The sequence below is a fragment of the Myxocyprinus asiaticus genome, chromosome 33, assembly GCF_019703515.2.
Source record: "Myxocyprinus asiaticus isolate MX2 ecotype Aquarium Trade chromosome 33, UBuf_Myxa_2, whole genome shotgun sequence".
NCBI classification, from domain to species: Eukaryota; Metazoa; Chordata; class Actinopteri; order Cypriniformes; family Catostomidae; genus Myxocyprinus; species Myxocyprinus asiaticus.
The window spans coordinates 37,486,844-37,514,136 of NC_059376.1; the positions used below are offsets into that span (position 1 = coordinate 37,486,844).

The 27,293-nt window shown below is 37.1% G+C and overlaps 1 protein-coding gene across 4 annotated transcripts in view; it reads right to left on the bottom strand.

Moving 5' to 3' along the window:
- Positions 1-13,679, bottom strand: part of LOC127423929 (TBC1 domain family member 22B-like) — a 66,995-nt gene extending 53,316 nt beyond the window's left edge. For 2 of the 4 annotated variants that reach the window (XM_051668632.1, XM_051668630.1), the window contains exons 1-5: positions 13,421-13,679; positions 7,707-7,763; positions 5,147-5,502; positions 4,480-4,647; positions 726-796 (exon numbers count right to left, since the gene is read on the bottom strand). In XM_051668632.1, the coding sequence (XP_051524592.1) occupies positions 726-796; positions 4,480-4,647; positions 5,147-5,502; positions 7,707-7,763; positions 13,421-13,476 (708 nt within the window). In that variant the 5' untranslated portion in view covers positions 13,477-13,679. Of the gene's footprint in view, positions 1-725; positions 797-4,479; positions 4,648-5,146; positions 5,503-7,706; positions 7,780-13,420 lie in introns of all 4 variants that reach the window. The other 2 variants (XM_051668633.1, XM_051668631.1) reach the window with 2 other exon arrangements.
- Positions 13,680-27,293: the final 13,614 nt, after the last annotated feature.

The following is a 27,293-nucleotide window of genomic DNA, read 5'->3' on the forward strand; positions in this document are numbered from 1 at the left end:
AAATCCTAAAGATGCTCTTTGCAATCACGATCTGCATATGAAAAGCTGAGACAAAATGCTTCTACTTCTTTCAGTGTGCGTCTACCTCGGTAACCTTATACAAATGGAATTATTCCGTTTAATCCTCCAGCAAACATTGCATGAAGCAGTAAAAGCTTTGAGAAGTGGGCCGGGGTGAAGATTTGCTTGCACAGCTTAGCCCGAAGGTGTATGTTATTGCCTGTGTAAGCATGCGGCAGAAACGCAAATGAGGCTTGTAAAGCGTTCTCTGAACCTCCACGCACATACAGCCATCACCGCAGCCTGCTATGACCCTTCTATGATGACAGTCACATTTCTGCTGATATCAAGTGCTCGCCAAGGGCAATAATGCAAAACAAATCAATAATGCACATTAAACAGAGAGCACCCCGGAAGTTTTGTTTATGATAAGCGTAAAAAAAATACTGCACATTCTATGGAGAACTAAATCGCAAAGTAATAGCAGAGTTAGTGATGCTTGCTTACAATAAATACACACCAAAAAGGTGTTTGGTTTTTAGATGAATTGCTTCATGGTTACTGATTACAACGGCTGCCATGATCTACTGAATTTGAACAGTTTTGTTGCATTTCAACATGAGAGTAATTTTAAGATGACATTTAAAATCCCAATCCAACATAACGATTTATCTTCTAGTTAAAATGAAAATCAGAGAAAAAAAATTGCCCTTTTAGCCGCTTACCGATAAAAGTCTCCATGTGATTGGGCGAACTTCACGTGGGATTCCTGACCAGCTATGCTTCCGTAACTCCTCTGTATGAATTTAAAAAAGCACACACACATTAGTGGAGCATTGTTAATGTACACAACACATACAATCAATCAGGGCTAAATCTTAATTAATACTAAAAAATCATACATTAAATGCTCATCTGTATAATGTGATCATGCCAAACATACATTAAATAAACAGTCATCCTCCATCACAGGACTGGTGAAAATGTAATTTATAGTTCTATCATCAAAGTCAATAAACAATTATTTTTTAATTAGCAAATGCAATCTCACTTTTCACAGCTTTGCCCCCTTTATTTACGGTAACTACAAAAAGAGAGTTATGCCATAACTGCATATTGATTTTAAAATGTATGGCTTGAGAGTATGTGCAATTAAGCTGTGGATTGGGATATTGGCAAGATGTTTGGAGAGCATATTTAGACATGAAAAGATTTTGCAGCCATGGCCTAGCAGTACACATAAGTTCGAGTCTGGCTCATTTCATTTTTTTCAGAACATTTCCTATTGCCTCTACAGTATGCCTATCAATATAAGTGACAAAAGACCAAATATAAAATAAAATATAAAAAAAATACATAAAGACCCTTTAAAATTTTTTTTTTAAAAAAATCAGAAGCTAGCGAATATTTAAAACGCTTTAAATTCTTTGGAAAAGTATAAACAGACTGTATTCAAGTAAAATGTCATATAAAAGAAAAAAGTAAAGTTTTTTGTATTTATATTTTTTTAATAATAGAATCAGAATTTATTTTTATTTTTTAAGAAAAAGCTTGCTGCTGCGATTGGTAGATGGTTGTGAGTGGTTTATATGCGGTCTCAGGGGTGTTTGGTATGGTTGCTATGGCATTACTAAGTGGTTGCTAGGATCTTCTGGATTCCTAGCCAAATCAAAAGAGCCCACCTCCAAGGCTCTCTGATATTTAGGTCCCAATATGTGGCTTGGGTCCCTCGTATAATGTGATTCAATATTTTCTGACCGTTGTACCGGCTACCAGGTGAAAATCGTATTATTAGCAGTTGAGAGTATGAAACCATCAAAATTCAACACGTTTTTTTTTTGTTTTTTTTTTCAGCCTATATCACATTAATAATTTTGCATTGTGTTGTGCCTGTGTGGTTTATGGTAATATCAATACAGTTTGACGTTTGATTTTAAGGACAACTGTGTTTCCTTCTACAAATTTTTGGTACTGTGTTGGGTTGCCCCAGAATGTCTTAAATTAAATCTGGCTCCTGAAGCAAAGCCAATTGAGAATCAATGCTCTACAAGATTTTTTAGGATTTTGCCTTAACACACACCTGCCGAGCCCCTCTGGGTCATCATACTAAATGAGTATAAAACCAGTTTTCACAATGTCTATGAAAACTTAAAAACTCCTAAAATACTAATGGTATTGGACACCTGCCAACCGCTATACGATAGCAGAATGATGAAAGATCTCAGAAGACATTATAAACCCAGAATTCTGCGCAATGAACCCCCTCCAACTTTATCACAGGCACATTTTTCATAAGGCACTGTGAAAAAAAAAGTGCATAAGCATTATTTCCCTCCAATGACTGATGGGACTCATTTCTCTAGTGATTTCTGCCTGTCGCTCAGAAAGCTCAGAGCAGAGGCTCAAACTTAGTTATAAAGTGTGGAAGAGTGAATTTCTTAAATAAGATCATTATAACAGCAGCGACATAAACAAACAAACTTGTTTATGTTTTGTGAGCTTGCAGGTATGCTCGAAGAGAAGCTCGTTGGAGAACACGGAGAGAACAGAAGGGCCTCTCAGCGTGAACTCAGGAAGACTGGGATAACACCATGGATGGGATTCATCCATCCTGCCATCTAAAACTGTCTTACCTGGCAGAGAGATTTAGCAAGAGACGGAAATACAGGCGAGGTGCAAACACATGCAAGGTTTTTGTGGCTTCCTGCTCTGACATAGTCCAAACACTAATGAACTATAAAGAGTTGGTTCACCCAAAAACGTCCCTGGTTTAAACCTCAGTAGCAAAAATTACATTAGGATAGGTAAGTTCGAACAACCCGTGAATAAGTTCATAATGTCAGTTGTAATGATACGATTGGAAACTTGAAACTCCTGATTTTTCTAACCGTGCGTACTCTGAACATGCAGAATGTGCATGCGCCTAGAAGTATTTGCACTAATTAGTGTGACCACAAGGTGGCAACGCTCACAATTAAGCCTTTGTTGTCACGAAGAAGCGCAAAAGAAGATGTAATCGCTGCTAAACAAATGTTTTGCTGAACGTAACCGAAAATGGGAACAAAGTGATTTTCATTGTTTCAGAGTGAAAACTGTATCTTTAAATGCTGGTAACCAGTAATAACCAGTTAAGTTTGTTCCGATAATTTTTTCATGAAACCAAAGGCCAAAGGGTTTATCACAGTAACATTTTTGGAACTACACCACTTCAGGCTGCCTGAAAAAATGAAACGTGCTTAGATCCTAAAGAAAACTGCTGCATCACACATTTCTTCGCCTAATTGCCCGTTGTGGATGTTGCAATCTGTGAATGGAGACCTTTTAAACAACTATGTATAATTACTAAATATACTGTACATGCACGGATAATCCAGTTACAAGGAAAACATTATTTGAGGTAAAAAAGTATACAATATTTCTCAGTTGTTTCCAAGTCTTCACTGAATTATTGTTAGATATGATGCATTAATATGATTTTATGCTGCCTGGTTTAGACTGAGAAGCAGATCTGTTATTAAAATTATACTTAACTGTTAATTAACTGTATGCTTGTTATGATTTCTATGCTGATAAATTCATTACACAGGAAACATTTTAATTGCTTATTCTGGTGATGCAATTGGCTTATTTTGGGCTTGTTTTTCCAGACCAGGTTGCTTGTTTCTGTTGCGAGATCTGGCAGTACTGCAATTGGTATTTCATCCACCCCTTAGCACAGAGTACTGTCATTTTAAAAAGAACATTATTAACCCTTCTTTTATTTTGTTCTAACCAGTAACCATTTGTAAAGGAGGCTACGGAACTTCAGAACCGGAACAAAAAAAAAATACAGTTTTTGCTCAGAACGAACAGAAAATCAAAAACATTTAGCTTTTAGTCTCTGATATAAAGACGTCTTTATAGGTCTAAACTATTTAAGAAAAATAATCCAGTATCTCTTAGCAGTCGTAGTGCGCATGTGCTACCCGCCTGTGAATGTGTGCACAGTCAAATGAAGTATACTTTGGAAGGCTAGCGTTCGACTGTACACATGTACTAAGCGTCAAAACCGAAGATTACTTTGGGCTTAACAGACGTTTAAGTAAAAATACACAAAGGTGAATAATGAAGGTAAATATTGCTGTTTATTTGGTATTTGTTTCTAAATAAAAATTATTAAATATAATTTTTATGTTCATTTAGAGAACAGTTTGGAATACTGCCTTGGTTATTTTTATCTTGATTTTTATTTACTGTATTTTACTTCTTGCATTAAAATATTTAGAATCTTCCTGGAAAAAATGGTTGTTTGGTTAAAATTATGGTTCCTCTGATTAAATAAACTCTTTTAAGCTATTTCAAAGCAAACACATACATATCGAGATTTTTACTGAATATCGTCAAAAGGCTGAAATTATCGAGATGTCTTTTTTTAGCTATATATCATCCAGCCCTACAACAAACTGAGCAGTTTTCTGGTTTGGTTTGTTTATAACTCACCCAAGTCTGTGTTGGGGCTGGCGAGCAGCTGCTTGAATTTGTCCAATCGCGTCTTCTCTCTCACCGCCATGGGCGGAGCTCCAGATGCGTTCTGGTCTGAAATGCGAGCAACCAATGGAATGACAGGCCGTACTGGAAGTGACTGCTGTTTCTGCAGGATATTGCGTGCTGGACAGAAATGGTGAGATAGCTGAACATTACATTAAATCATTACATTTTAGCTGCCCACTGTTACATGTTAAAAGTTACACTTTGTAGTTTAGTCGATTACAACGAAGTTACTAACCTCAAGCTTGCTTTTATTAAAAATTCACCTAGGAGGTATTAATAAAATATTACCATTTGAAACACGTAATCATTTTTTCCCACCCTTATTCTGACATGTCCCAATCGAGTTGCAGAATATTACTTAGTCACCATTTATTTTGATTCCATCTATACAATGAAAGTAAATGGTGATCAAGTCTAATATTTTGCCTACCATCTCCTTTTGTGTTTTAAGGAAGAAAACCATATGGCTTTGGAACAACATGGGGGTAAGTGAATGATGCCAGAATTAATTTTTTGGGTGAACTAATCCTATAAAACACATAATGAGTTCAGGTGTAATTTGAACAATTTCTTACAATAGTTAAGCTTCTAAGTAGTACAGAAGCTACCAGCCTACCTGCACTGACATTCAGCTGGGCGTCACTACAGGACTTCACTACCCTGCCATTGGCTGGACCGCTCTCCACTGCCAGTTCATCTTGATTGAGTTCTGTGCTGATTGGCCCCTGCCTGTCTAGTGGGCGTGGCTGTGGCTCTGTGTCCTCTGGGGCTTTGAAGAGTTTAAGGCGAGGTGTTTGAGGTGTGGGTCGTGATTGGACAGGTGAGGACGAGGGCTGTTTGAGACCGAACATACCGTCATCCTCTTCATCATCAATGTCCCACGCGTCATTGGTGCTCCGTGCAAATTCGTGGAATGTTGATGGCTTTTTTGATTTGGTGTTCACACTGCTGGCCTTAGGAGTGTCTTTGAATCTGAAAAATGTCATAAAACAAATGTATATTTTTAAAAAGCTGCTATAATGCACAGATCAGTGGTTCTCAAATGTTTTTGCATCAGGATGCAGATTTACATTGGATTTCAAGAGGCGACCCAAGACAACATACCATGATTGCTTATCATACAAAAATAAACAAAAAATGTCCTTAAAATCAAACTGAAAAAAATACTGTAAATAAATTTACTAATTTTACCATATAGGCCCAACCATATGTAAATGTATTAACATCTAACATTTAACACCAATTTCAAGTTCTCTTGAATTTCAATGGTTTCACACTCTTGGCAGCCGTAGGGTTGGTAACCGAGAATCAGTTCTTGTTCAGAACCGATTCCATTCTTTAAAAAATATCGGAATCATAAGATCTTTGTGACTATCAGTTCGGTTAACGGTTCTCCAGCATGGCATTTTCCACCGATGTGGCTGGAACACCGTCCTCAAATACTCTGACAGTATTTCCAGCAGCTCACCTCTGCAGCAGCGCTGCCCTTTTCTGACTCTACAGAAAAAAAAATAAACACAGTTCTACCAGTGTATTTAATTCCCAATCAATCGAGCCTTGAGGCAGCTCTTTTTACAGCACGAAACATATGTGCTTCCGGTATAGTTTGATTCCCGAAATAATTATTCAAAGGAGCCAGTTCTTTTGAATCAACAGCGCAAAACAAATGGTGCTTCCGGTATAGTACGATCCTGAAAGAAGCATTCTAATGAGCCGGTTCTTTTAAATCTACAGCACGAAACATTCAGTGCTTCCAGTACACAAGTAATCTTATACTGATGTGCAAGTAATGAATGTCCAACTCGAAATTAAATAAGAACTGTTGAAGTCTCACAAGCCTGAAGTACAACATTAGGATACAAAACAGTACAAACTGACTCTGGAACTGTTACTGTTTATTTAATGATGACTTGCTGTGCCTCCATTAAATCAAGCAGTGCAGTTACTGACTGGTTGTTCATACGACAATGTATAATTGAAGATACACAAGTTTTGTTGTAATAAGTGGAATTTTATAAAATAATAAATGAATTAATGAAATATGCCATCACATTTTGTGTTGGTTTAGATTTCTTTATTTAAAATAGAATAAGGATCTATTATTGGATTGTATTTATGTCTCAAAGTCTGCAAACACACCTTTGACAAGAACTGTATTAAATTTATTTCTGATTTGTTATATCTTCTCTGTACAAATCTGAAATGATCTCATTATTTGGTTACAGACAGCAGAGGGTAGTAAATGCAACAAGAATTGCATTTCTCCAGGGCCGTAGCAAAGATTTCTGGGCCCCCTGACTGTATATTGCTCTGGGCCCTTTACCTATTAAAAAATACAGTTTTTAATTTGTTGTGGGCCCCCCTGGACCTCTGGACCCTAGTATCATTACCACCTTTCACCCCACTAGGTACGGCCCTGCATTTCTCATTTCTAAATAATTCTTTAAAAAAAAAAAAAGAAAAAGAATTACTGGAATCGTTGCTGGAACCGGAATCGTAAAATTCCTTACGATTCCCAACCCTAATTATGCACAACAAATTGTGGTCGGCACAAACCTTATTTTTACATTGTGACAGAATATCAAGCAACCTGTCCACGTTGGCATCTGCCTAAGATTCTAGTTTCTAACAAGTGTCATGTGAATTTGTGCCAAGCTACAGTAGAGTTTGAGTGGACACACAGCCTTCTTCAATATCAACAATTAGAGATGTGGAAAGCATTTTCTCTTCTATTTTAAAAATGTATAAGCCCAGTTATCTTGCTACTGAAACTATGCATGATTATATGATTATTTGCATTTTATCATTTACATTTAGCATTGTATTTCCATGCTGTCCACAACATTATTAGGATGCAACTCATTTTAGGGTGCAACCCACCAGTTGAGAACCACTAACACAGAACACATTGAATAACGGATAGTTTGGTAACACTAACAGAGAAAAATGCATGACAAGTAAACTCTAAAACAGTTCAACCAAAATAAACAAAACGTTAAGAGGTTTAAGAAAATCTTGCATTCAACCAGTTCACCATTAATAAGAACAAAAAGTTTAGACGGATTTGGGCCACAATGAAATGGTAGAAAAAATGAATAAAGAGAATGACGGGAAAAATAACTGAAAGACCAATGGTTTATGTGACAAGCAGACAGTCGACAGGTAGCAGTACTTACGGACGGTGTCTCCGTGGATCCAGAGGTGGGTGCTGTGCTCCATATACTGGCTGTAAGCTAAGAGAGAGAAAAACTGAAGTGTGCTATGAGGGTTAGTCTATGGAGGCCCATAGAGGACAGGAAGGGAATTTATTTTCTGAGTTTGTGTTCCCTCACAGTATGTTTTTTGCATTCCCTCGCAATAGCCTTGGCAATCCCTCATGAAAATGAACCATGGTTTACTAGGGTAACTGTAGTTCAGCTGTGGTATTGGTAGTAAAACCATAACCACAAAATTAACCATGATTTTACTACACTAACCATTTTATAACTGTGATATTCGTAGTAAAATCATATTAATAATACAAGAAAACCAAAACTATGGTAATAAAATAAAACACATGCTTTCTACAGGTTTACTATAGTAATACCAAGGTTAATTTGTGGTACAAGTAGTTTTTAAAACCATGGTTCTTGCCAAAAGAGTGGTTACATTGTTACAGCTAGAGGTCGACCGATATATCGGTTTTGCTGATTAATCGGCACCGATAACCAATAGTTCCAGAAATCTGTTATTGGCAAAAATCCACACCGATAGATTTTCCCATTGCGTCTGGTGCTGGAGCAGCTGGGAAGGGTCCGCTGACGTTATACAGTATGAGAGCGGCCTCTAGAGGTGAAATAAAAACCACTTTACTGATGCCTTGTGGTGTTTGTTTTGACACGCGAGACTACACTCTGCATGGAGCAGAACACTTCAGATGCGAATTTAAAACATCAACAACGAAAGTTATGTATACAGTACACTACAGTACACGTTGTCATATCATTATAAAGTAATTAATTTGTTGACTAGATGCTGCATTAGTAGAGAACATCAGTATGTTTGCCGACAAGGCTGAGAGGACGCTAACATTTAAGCTATCTTCAAGCGGTTAGAACAATGTGACAAATACACGCAAGTCCTACCCAAATGTTTAAATGTCACGATTGTTACCATCTATTACCATCTATTTGCATTCGTTTATATCCAGCCGGTCACGTTTATGCATTCGTTAGCCAGCTAAGTTGCATATTTAAAGCTAGCGACATGAGAAAGCAAATTAATATCTTCATGCATCTAAGAAAAACATATAAACAGATCAGAAATACATCTGATTTCAATAAAAAAAAATGTTATCCTCACTGTAATACAATGACTTCAGATCGATCACATTCTTGCGCTAAAAAAGGCTAGACACAGCGCAGCAAATACAGTTTAACAGAAAGCAGTTTGATGCAAGATGCTTTTAAAGTTCTTTTTAATTTGACACAACATTTAAAAAACAACACTCCTGCACAAACGTTGAATAAACAAAAACAAATGGAAACAAAGACGTTCGTCTAATGCACGTTTACATAGAAAAACAAATGGATAGTTGCAAAAGTGTTCGGTGTGAACAGCCCCTTACACTTGGCCATTGCATCTTGCTCTCTTATAAGCATTTCTCAGATTAAGCAATGAGTTGTTTAAATGCTTTGTGAGGAAAGATGTTCAACTTTGAAATATGTGTCTCGAGATCCTCGTGTTCGGTTCCAGTCTGTTGTGTTCTGTCTACTTGAACAGCCCCTGGCCTGCGCTCATAGTCTGAGCCGCTTCACCACCAAGTTCAGCCGAATACCACTGCTATCTGTGAATATTGCTACTTTACATACAACTGTACTGAATAAAAAACAATGTGGTATTCCGCTGTTATTATGAAGCTTGAGTCTGGAGTAGTAGGAATCAGTGCAAGTGTAACACCAAGTGAATGGTCTATTGAAGCGTCCCCCCCCCCCCCCCCATTTTACTTTTGACTTTACATCTGAGAATATGGACCGACTAAAAATTTTTCTTTGTTTATTTTATGCACATGAAAATGAAATGCTCTTTTTTTAACAGCCAGGATAGAAATGTTCTATGCAATAATATAACGGTTCTGAATGGTTTATGTATTTATTGCGCCCTCTTGTGGACTAAGGAAACAATGTCAATTTAAAACTCAGCTGACTTTAAAATTAGAATATTAGTTCACATATATTAATATTTATATATTTATTTCATTTAAAAAAGCACAATACATTTTCATGGTTCAGTCAGTACTGTTTATTTTTGTAATAAAGCTCAGCACTATTTTTGCTGGAAACCATGGTTTTGGAACCACGGTACATGTACCACACTTTAACCATGGTATATTAAATATAACTATGCTAGTTTAGGCAGATTTTTAACATAGTTTTGTTATTTTTATATTATGGTTTTACCACAAATATAATGGTTAAAATAAGGTTACTGTAGCAAAACCATGGTAATTTTTGTGGTTTTACTACAAATACCATAATTCAACTATGGGTACTGTAGTAAAACTATGGTCAATGTTCATAAGGGATGGATACAACTATTGTAAGGGAATGCAAAACTTTTGTGAGGGAACACAAAACTATTTCAGACAATAAATTCCCTTCCTTTTCCTCTAAGGGAATCCGTATGAATCCTAGCTCACCCCAAATGTGAAAAAAATAAATAATAAAAAACAAAACAAAAAAACATTTTTATTTGCATCGTGCCATTATTTATGTAATGTACAATGAAAATCTAATTTTCATTACTGTAATGAAGTAATAAGCATGAACAATACAGTATGTATACAGTACATTTTATTGAGACTTTGTAAGTTAATGTAAAGAGAATTGGGGGGATAAGATCACAATGCAAAATATGCTCCTATAGGATTCATTTTCTTTATGCAAAACACTCTTGATTTTGGAGTGAAATATGACATTTCTGGCAGTCTTTGGGAGATTTGCTCATGAACAGAGAATAATTCAGCAATAGAGACAAAAGCAAAATAATATATGAGGCAATTCTTAAGCAAAATTTAAAGAAAAGTAAAGACCTTATATAGAAGAACATACATCTCCAATTAAGAGCCAAGCAAACTGTTGGGTCCTCCAAATTACTAAAAAAAAATGTATGAAAGTATAAATCTCCAGAATATAAGTGGCTATTAATACAAGTAGTTATTGTACAATTTACTGCATAATTGCGAGATAAGTCTTAACACTGCAGTGGTAAGCAGAATTTTCAGGGTAACATAGGGCAATAGGTGCGGTCACATTGTTGAAAGGAAAATTAACAGTATGGTTTTACAAGGCCTCTTTCTGTTGATAACAGTTCCACTGAAAACAACACAATACTAAATGTATTATTTGCATATGTGAGCCCATGATTTGGCAAAAGGAAGCACAATGCCCCCTGAAACACAGCTCATCAATTTTTATGCGAGCAGAAAATAAAAGTTAAATTACTTCCAGATATGCAAGCAAGCTGCCTGAATTTGCATTAAATATTGGGTTGTGAGCGAGAAGCATATTTGAGTAACCAAGTGGTTTGCCAGAGGGCAGTGTTATCTTAGACACATAGTGTTTCTTCTGCAACACACACACACACCTTTTTCACATTACAATCTAGGCTGCATATAAAAGCTAAAAAGTAAAAGACAAAAACCCAGAGGGATAACAATGCAATTAAATTCCTTTGAGAACATTATCAACATAAAATTACAGTGTATTAACCAGGGTTTAAAGCTGAAATGTGTAATGTCTGCATTACTAATGTCACCAAATGGAACTGCAAAAATAATGACTGTTTTCAAACAGGTTTCCTGAACAACAGCATTAATCTGTCAACTAAATGATTGACAAAATGTTCACTGACAAAGGTTTTTTTTTTTTATTTTGTCAACCCTAACAAAAAGATTTTTAAAAATGTATAAGATGAGGAACAAAAATAATACTGCAAGATATTAACAATGCACAAACAATGTTTTAGGCAAAGAAAAATCTAGAAAGAATTTATTCAAATAACTTCGAACATTTCCCCCATTTGCCATTGGTTGGACATACAAATAGCCCCACCCCAAACTCACGCCACTGGTTGAGCCAATGTTGCTGTGTCGGGCTGATCAGGACTCTCAAACAAACAGAGCAATGTTTTGATAGTGCTAGAGTCACAGTGAACTCAAATCTAAAATGGCCAACTTATACAGTTGTTGTCTCTGTATATTCAATTGAGATAGGAGAAAGTATTTTATAACTGAAAAAAAAAATTGCTTTAAGGTCATAACTCCTAACTTTGCTTAGTCTGCTGCCACCGCAACCCGGTCCCGGATAAGCGGTTGAAGATGGATGGATGGATTGTCATAATTCAGTTATCAACTGACACGAAGACACATTCATTCAATCTATCAGTTTTGCATGCTTTGTCCCCTCTGTTGAATGAGATAAGTTGGGGGAATTTGGTCACACCAATCATCCACTCATGTTACAGCAGTACCAAGTCCACTGTGTGCCCTCCAACTGCTGCGGATTCATCTGAACAAGCAGCTCAAATACTCTAAAATCACAACCACACCCCAATAACGACCACATGCTTTAATCTAGTCTTCCCTTTGTCTGCATTGTTTTTTTGTTTTATTTTTTGTAGCCTAATGTCCATCTGTACTGACTGTGAGGCCATATCCTCGATGTTTAAATACATTTTGCAAGCTACGACAGAGTGCTGGATATTTTGTTAATCTTCAGGACTACAGACCACTGAAGAAAAAACTGCTGAATAGGTGCCATGAATTATATGCAAAAATGGACCCATTTCACAGAAAGACAACATATATCTGTCTTATATATAACTTTTTTTCATTATTTGCTAAACATTTATGACATTACTGTTTGTGTTATATTACCTTGCCATTAATAAAAAAAAAAAATAAAATAAGAATACAGCTGCTGAGGGAGTGACCAATAATTTGGCATCTTCTCTCGTCTGACTTTTGTAACCGTCCTAAAGACTGTTTAGCAGGCGCTCCGAACAGAAACAAGATCTAGGAACACTAAGGTCAAGGTCAGGTTAACATCGTAATCAAAAGCTATTTACAATGACACTAAGATTACAGTGAGATAATAATGAGATAATAGCATAAATGATCTCAGAGGTTTTGTGTATCTTTAATGAAACCATCACACGATAAATAAAATCAATGCTATCTTTTTAGAGTCATTAATATACAGTATACTTGTACACCCATGGTAGCAGGACTAACAGCACCAAATCATCTGACATCATTGCAAGCAAGTTCCTCCTTAGGTTGATTATGCAACTGCCTAGTAAATATCTGCTCTACAGAACTAAAACTGTGCAGTCATCACAACCTCTCTGTTGCAAGTCACCAAGTCACCATTCATATACAGAGTAAAATAAACTGATTCACAGTGCGGGAATTAAAATCCAAACAACCTACACTAGAGCAAACTCAAACTCTGTCTAGACAAAAACAAAAGGCCCTTCAATGCATAGTAATGACACATAGTGTTTCCCTTATAAACAATTACTATGGTAACTGCAGTTCCCATGAGTGAACTTTTGTAAGGGTTGGTATAAATCAACGATGATATGGCCATGAGTGGAGGTCACAACAACAGTATCATGCCCCAATCTCGTTTTAAGCACAACAAGCGCTTCCGGATGTCTGTTATGTCCAAATAGGCGCTAAGGCTGCACAATATGCTGTCTAGATAGTCAATACATTCGATTTTGAGACACAGCCATGGTGTCTTGTATACATAAAAGCTGGTCTGAGCGGAAACAAAATATATTATAACCCCAGAGCATAAAATAACATAGTTAAACTATTTTAAAGAAAATATATGATTAAATTCACCTTCCGGGAACCTTAGCGTTTCTCCTCCAGAAATGAATCCTGTTGTCGGTGGCCATGGCGAGAGTGCGCCCAATATCTCTCTCAAACAGCCATGAAACCGGACACTACGCCTTCTGCCCACATGAACGGATGTCCAACGGCGAAAACGATGTTATTCTTTGTATTGACGAGTGTGTCTGGCTTTGTTTTTGGTGAGTTATTGCGGGTATTTTGTCAACACAGACTGAGCTCACATCTGTTTGGGATGGACGTCGCCATCTTGGAGATGCATGAGGTCGAGCCGTGATTGGCTGACATGAAGAACAGGTGTAACGGAGCGGACCAATAGAGTTTGAGATTTATTGGAGTCGCAATTCAAGCATTTGCTTATTCTTTCATTTTTCATGCTATTATTTATTTATTTATTTTTTGCTATATCTGATGGTGGTTTATTGAATCAGACGGCCCCAGGCGAAATCATGTAAATTATTTCCTGCGTTTCTGCCAGGCGTGTGCATTATTCAGCCAGATGTGTGATCTGTCTAATAATACTGTTATAAGAAGCCATGCTCCATTTCCCAGCAATGCTTTGCGTTATGAATAAATTATGCAGATTAGTGTGTACTGCTTAGCCGATTTTAGATATACTGCTGTTATTTTATTTGTTGTAACTTTCAGTTATTTGTCTTTTTGTGATTATTCAGAGCTCATTTTATACTCAATATGTTGTTTTTAGTTTTCACTGTCATTGTGAATTTTAAGTTAAATGATCAGGTTCACAAGCCTTGCCCACTCTATTAAGTATGTAAAAATAGAAACCAATGGACTGCCAAGTTAAAAAAAAAAAAAAAAAAAAAGTAATCAATGTTTCTTAATCTTGTGACTTGTTCATTTACTTTGCATGTGTTCGCAGGGGCTCTCAGGCATTTCAGGGCCCTAGGTGGCTGCCTGTATCGCCTGTAGGATGAGCCGGCCCTGCATAGCATGGCCAAACGCTTTTACATTACCAGAGCATACACATGCATATATAACCAGAGCCATATCTATTTTACTACAGTTATTGTTACCGACATAAAACTGTGATAACTTAATATTAGCCACCACTGTCATCAAAAAGAAATTAAACACAGTAACAGAGAGAGTTTTGCTGTCTGAAGGAGATCTTCAATTTGTTTTTATTGCCCTGTCATATACACACATTAAAGGTATCACAATAAACGTATAAATAAGAGTAGATAAGAGAAGAGTAAAATGTATTTAACTTTTTTTTTTCAGTGTTGCAGCTGCAGTAATAGAAATGTAACAGACATGTAAAAAAATATACAGTAAGCCTACAAGCTACAGAAATATCCAAAATACAGAGGATAACAACAAAAACAGGAAAAAAACATGCTAACAATTTGTGGACATAAATACAACATATAAGTGGGGAATACAATATGGGGGTGGGGGGGGGGGCATGGTAACATGTTGGATGCGTGTTGTAAAGCAAACAATGTATCAATAAATGCAAATAAGCTTATTATTGCACAGTTGGCACTGTGCATGATCTGAAGGGTCTTTCTAAAGAACAGAAGATGTTGGTGTTCAGTTTAGGCTTAGGATTTATATATATTAAACACTTAAAAAATAATAATAACCCTTTTGTCACAGAAAAGTCATTATCATGGACAGAGCCTCTTAAACGTCATAAAACCATCCAGCTTTACCCAAAGTTTCTGGACTGCACAACAATATGCCACAACATTTTGGCCTTTGTTCATGTAGTTTGTTTTACATTCATTTTTATTTAAATAATAACTTTATAACCTGATTGGAACTGTTTGCTTCCATGATTAACAAATCATAAAACACAATAATTGTATCATAATTATCCAACTAGCATTGCCTTTCTGCATTAGTCTCTGTAAATAATAAGGGCATTGCATAGTTTCACTATGTGAACACTAGATGGCATTAGTCGCACATAAAAATTAAGACACTTCAACCCACAGCTCCAGGCTGATTGATATTTTAGAGGTAACACAATATGTGTCGCATATGAAACCAAATCACTGCTGCAGAGAAATACTCATATCTTTTAGCTGATTTATTATTAGTTATTTTTAACCCTCAAATTCTGTTGAAACTGACTTTGCATTCGATATGTTTAAAATGCAATATGTGTGAAATAATGAGCAATAATTATGTGCAATACCCGGCTTAGTCTGTTTATATTTATCTAATATACCCTACCTCTTATGCACATTACATTCCCTTGCACTATCTGTATAAAACACATTTGTATTTGTACATACATATATATATATATACACTGGCGGCCAAAAGTTTGGAATAATGTACAGATTTTGCTGTTTTGGAAGGAAATTGGTACTTTATTTCACCAAAGTGGCATTCAACTGATCACAAAGTATAGTCAGAGCATTACTGATGTAAAAAACAGCACCATCACTATTTGAAAAAAGTAATTTTTTATCAAATCTAGACAGGCCCCATTTCCAGCAGCCATCACTCCAACACCTTATCCTTGAGTAATCATGCTAAATTGCTAATTTGGTACTAGAAAATCACTTGCCATTATATCAAACACAGCTGAAAGCTATTTGGTTCATTAAATGAAGCTTAACATTGTCTTTGTGTTTGTTTTTGAGTTGCCACATTATGCAATAGACTGGCATGTCTTAAGGTCAATATTAGGTCAAAAATGGCAACAACAAAAAAAAAGAAAAAAAAAAGAAACAGCTTTCTCTAGAAACTCATCAGTCAATCATTGTTTTGAGGAATGAAGGCTATACAATGCTTGAAATTGCCAAAAAAACTGAAGATTTCATACAAAGGTGCACACTACAGTCTTCAAAGACAAAGGACAACTGGCTCTAACAAGGACAGAAAGAGATGTGGAAGACCAGATGTACAACTAAACAAGAGGATAAGTACATCAGAGGCTCTAGTTTGAGAAATAGACGCCTCACATGTCCTCAGCTGACAGCTTCATTGAATTCTACCTGCTCAACACCAGTTTCATGTACAACAGTAAAGAGAAGACTCAGGGGTGCAGGCCTTATGGGAAGAATTGCAAAGAAAAAGCCACTTTTGAAACAGAAAAACAAAAAGAAAAGGTTAGAGTGGGCAAAGAAACACAGACATTGGACAACAGATAATTGGAAAAGAGTGTTATGGATCTAAACCCCATTGAGCTTTTGTGGGATCAGCTAGACTGTAAGGTGCGTGAGAAGTGCCTGACAAGACAGCCACATCTATGGCAAGTGCTACAGGAAGCATGGGGTGAAATGTCACCTGAGTTTCTGGACAAACCGACAGCTAGAATGCCAAGGATCTGCAAAGCTGTCATTGCTGCACGTGGAGGATTTTTTAATGAGAACTCTTTGAAGTAGTTTAAGAAGTTCTGACATAGTAATTTTTCATGTTATTAATGTCCTGACTATACACTGTGATCAGCTGAATGCCACTGTGAATAAAAGTACAAATTTGCTTCTTTTTTTAAATTTATTTATTTATTTATTTATTTTTTATCTGTCTTGTTGCTGTATTGTTTGTGCACTGGAAGCTTCTGTCAACAAGACAAATTCCTTGTATGTGTAAGTATACTTGGCAATAAAGCTCATACTGATAACAGTAATGTCGGAATTAACCTTTTATTTTCTCCTCAGTTTCTTTTAATATGTTCCTCTGACTAAATCAAATCCCACATCAGCAGTGTGCTGCTTAAAAATCTTAGCATGTGAAAAATCATTGCATTTACTCATTGTGACGAGGAGGAGGGCGTGCAGCCTCACGCCCGGCCACGCCCTCCTCCTGATCACATTCATGTTGTAAACCAAAACAGAAGTAAGATTTTAATGGAGGATGAATGAAGTATGTAACCAAGTTATTAACCTAATCATAGGATCAGGATAAGTCATTAAATTAATATTCCGGGTTAAAAAAAAATTAATAATAATTCAACCTTCCCTCCTTTTCTTAAAAAAAAATCTTGGTTCCAGTGAGCCACTTGGAAGTGAATGGGACCAATCTGTGAACGTTATGTTACTCATTGTTTTAAAAGTATAGCCACAAAACGTAAGCAGTATGCATGTAAACATGATTTTAGTGTGATAAATCGCTTACTAACCTTTTCTGTGTAAAGTTATATCCAATTTAACAACTTTGTTCCCATGACGATGTAATGTCAACATAACCCTAAAACACTCTAACAGCCATAAAAACAACGTTTTAAACAAATTTAAGGATCAAATGATTCACAAAGTGCGTTTATAAAATTATAAGCTTCACATTTTTGCCTTTAAACCCTCCAAAAATTGATCCCATTCACTTCCATTGTAAGTGATTCAAAGAAACCTAATTTTTAGTTTTTGTTTTAAGAAAAACAAGTGGACGAAAATGATCAATTTTATTTGTAATTGTATTAATTATATACAAATGCTGCCAACTGAGCTTAACTTGTATTGAACCCTGAACATTCCTTTAAGTATTAACCTGATAATTTAATGTTTGTTTCAGAATTTGTAAAAAGCATGTTTTAAGGATATTAAAAGGGCATTCAAACTGAACATGAATTAAGTGTGTGTGTGTGTGTGTGTGTGTGTGTTTGTGTTCAAATATTATGAATTTGTTATGAATTGACCTATTGTAGTAATATATAACACCAACAGTATTATTCCACAAATAGAACTGCATGCAATAGTAACAAAAGTTTCTATTATTAGAATGATAAATTAAAACCGAACAAAAATAAACGCTTTAAAATAACAATGGCTGCAGATGCGTGAATGAATGAGTAAATGTGCCAGGGCAAAGCAATTTTGTAAACATCCTTAGTGGAAAGTTGGAAATGATACTTCCTATGAACTGTAGAAGGGAAATAAAGCTCTGCAAGTAATTCTGCGAACCTGTTGACTCAAATAGCTTTTGCTATTGTTATTCTACAAGGGCCCTTAAAAGGGAAGAGCTTCCTCAACATTCATACTGTAACATTATTCTCCTGACACTCTTTAGTCTATCTAAGTTCATTGCCTGTTGCCACTAATGTGATGTTCACCTGCAACAATCAGCCTATTTTACTATTTACAATGCTTTAAAGAGCTAAAAGGAAACTCTGAGGTTTATTTATTATGTTTGTGTCCTTAATGGATGTGGGAATGTTACGGGGTGTGAATGAGTTCACTCCACTCCTGTGTTAGCATTTGAGACCCTCCTGTTTGAAGAGTCGCCCCTCATTACCACGCTTTCGTTGAGTTCGTTTAGACCCGAGACACACACACTACACATGAAACAAAGAGATGAAAGGTCACGCTGCCTGCATCCTTCAGGAAAATCATGGCATTTCTGGAATGCCCCTTTATTTTCCTAGTAATTCCCCTGTGTTTGTGTTTTTTGAAGAGTAAGTGTGAATGTGTGTGTGTTGTTGATTCCAGTGACACACACTCTTCCAGAGTAAGGTTATCAAGTACATGCAGCGGTCCTTTTGTCTCACTGGTCAGCAGCATGCAGACAGGAAAGCTTGTGTGGCAGACAAGCCTCTTGTTCATTATGAAAGGAGGAAGCAGGAACCGGGTTAACATCCAAAAATACTTTTAATAAACATAACATAAAACTACTTTCCAGCATAACACAAAAGCGCACACACACGAACACTGCTGCGTGCGTCTCTCTCTCTCTCTCTCTCTCTCTCTCTCTCTCTCTCTCTCTCGAACTGGCGTCCCCGGCTTCTCTTTATTCCTCTCCCGGTTGATTGGGCTGATTCAGCGCATGGCGTCCAACATTATGGCCCGGCTACGCCCTCCTCCTCATCACATACCCCCAACGCCCGATTCAGGCTGGGGAAACCTCCAGCCTCGCTTACTTAAGGGTGTTGCCCTTTCGGCCATCCTCCCGCCGGCCAGTCTTCCCCGCCTCCTGGGAATCTGAGTAGGATAAGGGGAGGGAGAGGGGAGAGGGAAAGAGAGAGCAGGAGAGCCCGAGAGAGAGAGAAAAAACCCCCGAAAAACTCTGGTTCCCGACCACACTGCCACATGGTCCTCAGCCAGCTGCACTGCCCCCTGGCGGACAGCGGCGGATTCCTCCACCTCCTGGTGGATGGCAGCGGGCTCCTCCGCCCCCTGGCGGACGGCAACGGGTTCCCCCACTCCCTGGTGGACAGCAGTGGGTTCCTCCGCCTCCTGGCTGACGGCAACGGGCTCCTCCGCCTCCTGCCGGATGGCAGTGGGCTCCTCCGCCCCCTGGCGGACATCAGTGGCGAGGACTCCATTACAGCGTGTCTTCCTCCAATCCCGGGTTTCGGCACCAGTGTGGGAGACAAGCCACTTGTTCATCAGGAAAGCAGGAAGCAGGAACCGGGTTAACAACCGAAAAGTGCCTGCTCACTGTACATTTCGCCGTATGCAAAAAAAAGCAGTGAGAACATTCAAAATTTCTTCTTTAGTGTTCCACAGAAAAAAATACAATCATCTGGTTTTGGATCACGTAAGGATGGGTAAATTATGTCAGAATTTAAATTTTCAGGTGAACTATCTGTTTATGAAAAAAGCTGGTGTTCCAGTTGCTCAATTGTTAGAGCAAAACACTTGCAATGCCAAGGTCATGGATTTAATCACAGGAAATGTATGTACTAATAAAATATAGTTTCAATGTACTGTAAGTTGCTTTGGATAAAAGCATCTACCAAATGTCAATGGAAAATAATGGTAGACTAAAATAATTCTCACATCTCACTGAGTTCTTTCACACCAGTCTTTGCTATTCATTCTGAACTGAGAATATAAAATATAAAATGTCTGGAATATACATACAACCTTCAGCATGTTCATTTTACAATCGCCTCATTGAAAATGTCTGAATGAAAGCAGATTCTATACTTCTCAGGCAGTGCCATCTTGTTCTGCCTCAAGGTCTGACACACTGATATCGTCCTCCATAATGAGTGCGAACACAACAGCTCCATGCTAAGGACATGTACTCTCTGTCTCCACCACCCAGAGAGCAGAGAGTGTTAGTCACTGACTCCAGCTTGAGTGTGTCTGTATCACAGCTCAAGACTGTAGGCAGTAGAACAGGAATCATAGGCGGCAGGTTATACAAGAGGCCTGGTTTAGACTGGCACCGCCAGCAAATACAAATGTTAGGTCAGCGTTGAAGCACAGGAAGTGGGTCACGGAAGGGAGAAAGTAGGTCGGCAGTGTCCTGACTGAAAGTGTGGAGGATATGAGGGAAAAACTAAAGCGCTCCCACCACTTTATAAACGTTCTATATTTAAAGCAGTCATATGCATGAGTAAATGTACTGTAGAATTTCTCTAAAGCAGAAAACTTGGGTCATTGCATCCTATAAGAAAGAAATAATCACTTTGTTTCTAATATACAGTGATGAAATTAAATGGAGATATTTTAGGGAGGTGGTAATAGGGGGAGAGTTTCATTCTACAAGCCTAAATCTGAAAAAGTAATGCTAATAAAAACAAAAAAGAGTGATTTGTAAATTCCATTCACCCTGTGCTATTTTGAAAGCACTACAACAACAAACTATTTGATGTTTTACCTTGTGAATTTAATAGTGTTTTTGAAATATATACACTCATTTAAAATCAGATGATTGCAACACGTTCCAGAAAAGTTGGGACAGTCGAATGTTTACCTCTGTATAACGTCACCATTTCTTCTAATAACACTTATTAAGTGTTTGGGCACTGAAGCATTTGCCCCCTTTAATGGGCATGCGTCTATAATGGATATCATGACATGGGTTCAAGAACACCTTGAGGTAAAGACAGTATACCTTTGTTAGTCAACACCATTCACCGCTGCATCACAGATGCAAGTGAAGCCTTTACTATACAAAGAAGAAGCCATACATCAACACTGTCCAGAAGTGCCATCGACTTCTCTGGGTTCGGGCTCATCTTAGATGGAAAGTAAAACAGTGTAGAATCATGTTTTGTGGTCCGACGAGTCAACATTTCAAATAGTTTAAAAAAAAAAAAAAAAAAACAGCAGTAATTCCGCTTGCTAAACTTAACAAACTTGTGTCTTCACTGCTCAAACACTTAAGAAGTGTTATTGGAAGAAATGATGATGTTACACAGTGTTAAACACTCGACTGTCCCAAATTTATTGCAGTGTGTTGCAATTATCTGATTTGAAATGAGTGTGTATTTTAAAAAAAAATATTTACAAGGTAAAACAGCAAATAATGTGTTGTTTCAATATAGCACAGGATGAATAGAATTTACAAATCACTCCTTTTTGTTTTTCTTAGCATTTTCCATCCTGCCCCAGCTTTTTCGGAATTGGGGTTGTACATTTTATTGATGATCATCTCAAGTCTCAAGCAACAGTTTTTGGTCTGTTTCCTTTGAAGAGAAAGACTACATCTTAGCTTATTGACGGTCTCAAAGCTAACAGACATGGTCTAAAAGCCATGAAACTCCAATTTTTATTTCACTTAATGAGTTTAATTTTTCATTTTAATTTAAAAAAAGAGGAATCCATTTAGTCACCCGAGCTATGAAAGAGCAATGTTTGAGCCTTTGAGCAATCCATTGCCCTATGGGCATTGCGGTGTGTAAAAATCCTGTTTTGTAGCTCTGACATAGTTAGGTCAGGGGAACATAGTTCAGAGGGAACACCTCACATTGCACTGTTACCGCAGTTTGCTAATTCTGTTGGCTAAAAATTTTCTCAAAGTACTCACTTCAAGGAATTATGATTTGGGTTATGGTGTAATAATGGGCAGATTGATGTGTGCATGAAAATACGATTGTGCAAGATCATTAATACTACAGGCATCGTGTGAAAACATACCCCCAGGGTAAAAAAAAAAGCACATGCCGATCTGATGGCTCAATATTGTACACGGTCTAGTCACGTACACTGCATCGGTTGAACAAAATGTACCTATCCAATCATATAAGTGTAAATGCCTTTCAAAAAGTTTTTGAGATGTGTATCAATCTGATCACTGAGCATAAATGCACAGCTTACATGCACAGCAATACGCTGATTACTATCAATAATAAGCTTATTCAAAAAAACAGACAACTCGCATTTACATGATGATTGAAATAATCAGATTACTGTCTGCTTTTGACATCAAAATATAAACAGGCATGCTCACAACACTTGCACATGTTGTATTAGCTGATAAAAATGGAAAAGATGATGATGATGATGATGATGATGATGGAAAGCAATGATTTCGCAAAAATATTTACATTTCAGTGCTTTATTATTATAACATTTATTTGTTAGATATGATAGAGCTTATAGACTACTAATGTAAAACTAATGGCAATTTGTTTTATGCTAAATAATTCTTAATTTGTTAGATACGATGCATTAATGAACCAAATATGTTGTGTAAAAGCTTTCAGGAGCACCTTAGCTTATTGACGGTCTCAAAGCTAACAGACATGGCCTAAAAGCCATGAAACTCCAATTTTTATTTAATCTAATGAGTTTAATGTTAATTTTAATTTTAAAAAATAAGAGAAATCTATTTTGTCTCCTGAGCTATGAAACAGCAATGTTTGAGCAATGCATTGCCCTCCAGGCATTGCAGTGCAAAAATCCTGTTTTGTAGCTCTGACATAGTTACTGTAGGTCACAGTTCAGAGGGAACACCTCGCATTGCACCGTTACTGCAGTTTGCTAATGCTATTGGCTAAATTTGTTCTCAAAGTACTCGGTACAGGGAATTATGTTTTTGGGTTATGGTGTAATAATGGGCAGATTGAAATGTGCATGAAAATATGATTGTGCAAGATCATAAATTCTTTAGGCATCATGTAAAATCACGCCCCCGGAATCAAGCAAAAGCACACGCCGATCTGATGGCTCAATATTGTACACAGTGTAGTCATGTATCCTGCATAGGTTGAACAATTTGTTAGATATGATGCATTAATGAACCAACTATGATGTGTAAAAGGGCCGCTGGTGTGTTCACTTATGTTCTTGCTGGTACAACAGAAAAAAAGAGCTTTTGTCATCATTTATAGTGTGTTTAATTTTATATTCTGTTTATAAACTTGAAGGTGTGACATGTCGTAATAACGAATGCCCAAATCGGACGTAGGAGCTTCCCATGTGCACTAGACACATTAAATACAACTTGGCCAAGTAAAAATGCATCTGAATAGTCAGGCCTGATCGTAAACTACCTTTCTGAAATTGAACTACCTCATAATACGAACATTTGGGAGCGCAAAGACAACAACACAAAATAGCTGTCAGTAATAGCAATCAGTAAAGCAATTTTAACCATTTTAGCTGCCACCTATTTTTAGTGTTTAAGAGCCACATTAAAGGTGCTGTAAGCAATTTTATCCGCTCTGGAACTTCCACCTGACTAGCCTTTAATTTAGCCACACCCCCTCTTTCTAAAACCCTGCACTCCACAGACAGACGCACACACATAAACACATTAGAGATTGTTGTTTTGGAGCAGATGGAGGTGGGAGGGTCTCTCTGAGCATTTTACCATCCAACCCTGAGCGTTTCACGGGAGCAGGTCACTGTACAGGCACTTACAGTATACGAGCATACATGAGCTGCCCCGTAAACACACATAATGATTGACAGGCAGACAGTCTTCTGATTGGCTAAGCAAACTATCTTACCGTGGCCCGCAGACATCTTTTTCCCCGTTGTTTACCAAGCCTAGGACTGTTACAGAGACAGGTGTATCAATATCATGGCACCTATTTCAGTGATAACTGACAGGTAAAAGAGGCGTTTCTGCATGTTATTTAATAAAATATCAATTACAGCACCTTTAAGTGCAGCAAAATTTATATCAGTTTTGCAGAGACAAATTTACTGTATGTAAACAAGTGTAAATGAAATGTACATTCTCAATCGGATAGCAATCCAATCAATTAAGATGCATGAATGACTAAAGTTATGTTCAAAACAGCATACTACCATACCACCCTTGCTATGTCTGCAGTATATAGATATATACATAGTAATAGAAGCATGGTAGTATGCTATTTCAAACTGAGTCTCAGTGTAAACAGTCCCAACGATCAACGATCAAGTCCAGGATGGCGGAATGTCAGGTTGGCCATATTCACACAGTAGGACTGCAGCTAACTATTATTTACAAAAATCGATTAATCTTTGATTATTTCTTCGATTAATCGGTTTGACTGACGCGGATGCATGCACGCTGGCTTGCTCTGTGAAGACAGAGACTTGTGGTAAAGACAAATAGTTTTGCGAAAGTGGAAATACACACCTGATTTTACTTTCATAATATTTATAAATTATAAAGCAGAAAATAACAGTAAAATGTACAGTAATTGATTTGCTGGAACTTAACAACACAAGCACTCTGTGTCAATGCAAGACTTATTTCACAGTTTAATTTACTTGATATCGCCCATTTTTATTACAACTGCATGATCACGACTGCTGCCTTTCAGTTGCCATCGATGTGTTTCATCACGGTGGGTCTTAGATGGTGTTTTGGTTTAAGATTGAACACAATCCAGCAGCACGTGCCCTACTCATGAAGCTTTCGATGTACTAGTGTTGCAACACAATTCGTCAAGAAGAAATGGTGCCAATAAGAGCTGAAGTAACAGCAACAGTGTGTCCTTTGCTACATAATGCCAGTAAGGGAAGTGTGGTCTCATTTCGGCCCCTTTGTTGCAAAAGCTTTGATGCCACAGAGTTCATGACATTTCATCAGGTGTTTACATAAGCACTTTGTTATGTAATGTTCAGAAAATTCTGAATATTTTGTCATCTAAGGTGCATCTAGGAGGTCTGCAAAAAAATTATTGAATATATTATGAAAAAGTTTTTTATTTTTTTAGAAATAAGGGTTGTAATTCACTATTCTCTGTAGCTGCTTTGAAACCATATTTATTGTAACAAACACTATACAAATACATTTGAAATGTTGCTCTTCAGGGTCACATTAGCTACATGAACAGAAAAAACCTATGCTCAACGTAAAGTAAATATATAATGTATTTAATATAATGCATAATCATTTATTTTGCCTTTTGTGCAATGACAACATATAAGCCAATTATTTAATTTACCAAACAAGAAGTCTTTATAATATCACATTTATATATACTATATTTCTCACACAGGTGGTCATCATATTTAGGGATTCTTAGCATCTAACTGTTTTAAAACACCTGATCTATGCAATGACATTTGTACATCTTTAAGTGTGGCTTACAGTAAATACATTTTGCTGCCTCTATTTATGACTTCACATCAAATGAACTCAGTCACCTGCTGTCTTCATATTTATATATCGGTTTTCTTTCACTGTGTGTACTACAAAAACATGCAACATTTTTCCTAGAAACATTTGTATCATCTTGTACCCACAACAGTTAAGAACTGTTGATGTGTCATAAAGCCACAATTAATCCATGAAAAGGGAACATGCACCATGTAGTCTGTGAGTCCTACAAAATTAAAGGACTTAGTGTACAATTTGGGTAAGAGGGCACCTATGATGTGGGAGTGAGATATGCAGAGTTCAGAAAAGAGGAAGATGTCGCAAGCACTCACTTGTACCGACTGATCACTGGCTGAGCAATGAGGAAGTGATGCGTAGCTTTACGGGAAACCTGTTAGGAGGGGCTGATGGGAAGGCATGGTATGTAGGAGGTATTACGACAGATGTGTGAAGGGAACCGCTCTGTTTGTATACTCAATATTTGTTTTGTTTTTTTGTTTTTATTGCATTATGTTCTCTGTTCTGAAACCTCTGTGGCACATTTTAGACATTTTTGAAATTCTTAAAGCACTTGTGATATCTGTAGGTTTCACTGTTGGATAATAGAAGAGTTTCCAAATCCACAAGGACTACACAAAAAAAAAGTAAAAAAAAAAAAAAAAGAACAATTTGGTCTAACTAGATAGGTAAAGTTTGTCAAGACTTGATGTTAGCTTGACAAAGCCTTGTATGAAAGTTTACAGTAGTTTTATAGTTAGATGGTTTAGGCATTGCAGAAAGACAAATACCTTGATAATCATACAAACCGTCAGATATTTATAATAGACAGACAGACAGACAGACAGAATGGATGGATGGATGGATAGATAGATAGATAGATAGATAGATAGATAGATAGATAGATAGATAGATTCTATGGGATTTTTATGATGTTTGATCATCTGCTGTATGAAGACCGTAATTCTGAAAAGTTAAAAAGTCCTAGCCACCCGAGTCAGAACAGTCTGAAAGTCTGTGCCAAGTTTAGTGGATGTAGAGAGCTCTAAGAAGGATTTCGGAAAACCCCTAAACCAAGTCTGTCGAATAACAGTACAGAGGAGAGGTGTGTACATCTATGGGATTTTTTTGATGTTTGATCAACTGCTGTACGAAGACCATAATTCCGAGAAGTTAGAAAGTCATAGCAACCAGAGTCAGAACAGTCTAAATGTCTGTGCCAAGTTTGGTGGATGTAAAAAGCTCTAGGAGGATTTTGAAAACTCCTAAAACAAGTCTGTAGTATAACAGTATGTTCTTCATCAAGCCAACATAACAACTGAATTTTTACAAGTTTTGAAGAAAATGGGAGTGATGCTTGCTGTGCAAAAGTTGCCGCCAAGATGCTATGGTTTAGTGAATGGTTGCTATGCATTTTCTGGGGTGGTTGCTAGGTAGCTGCTCACTGGTTCAAGGAAAAGTTCTGGTCCCCTCGATCAATGCAAGTCTGTGGAATTTTTTTTACTGTTTTGTTGCCTGCCAGGCGAAAATCATAAGTCGCTTCAATATCGCTTAGATAGGATCGCTTAGAAAAGTAATCATACACCTCTCCTCTGCAAGCCACACAATTTGAGATATCATTCATGTCTGTAGCACAACAAATGGTGCAGGATGAGTTTAATGAAAATCTGTGCCA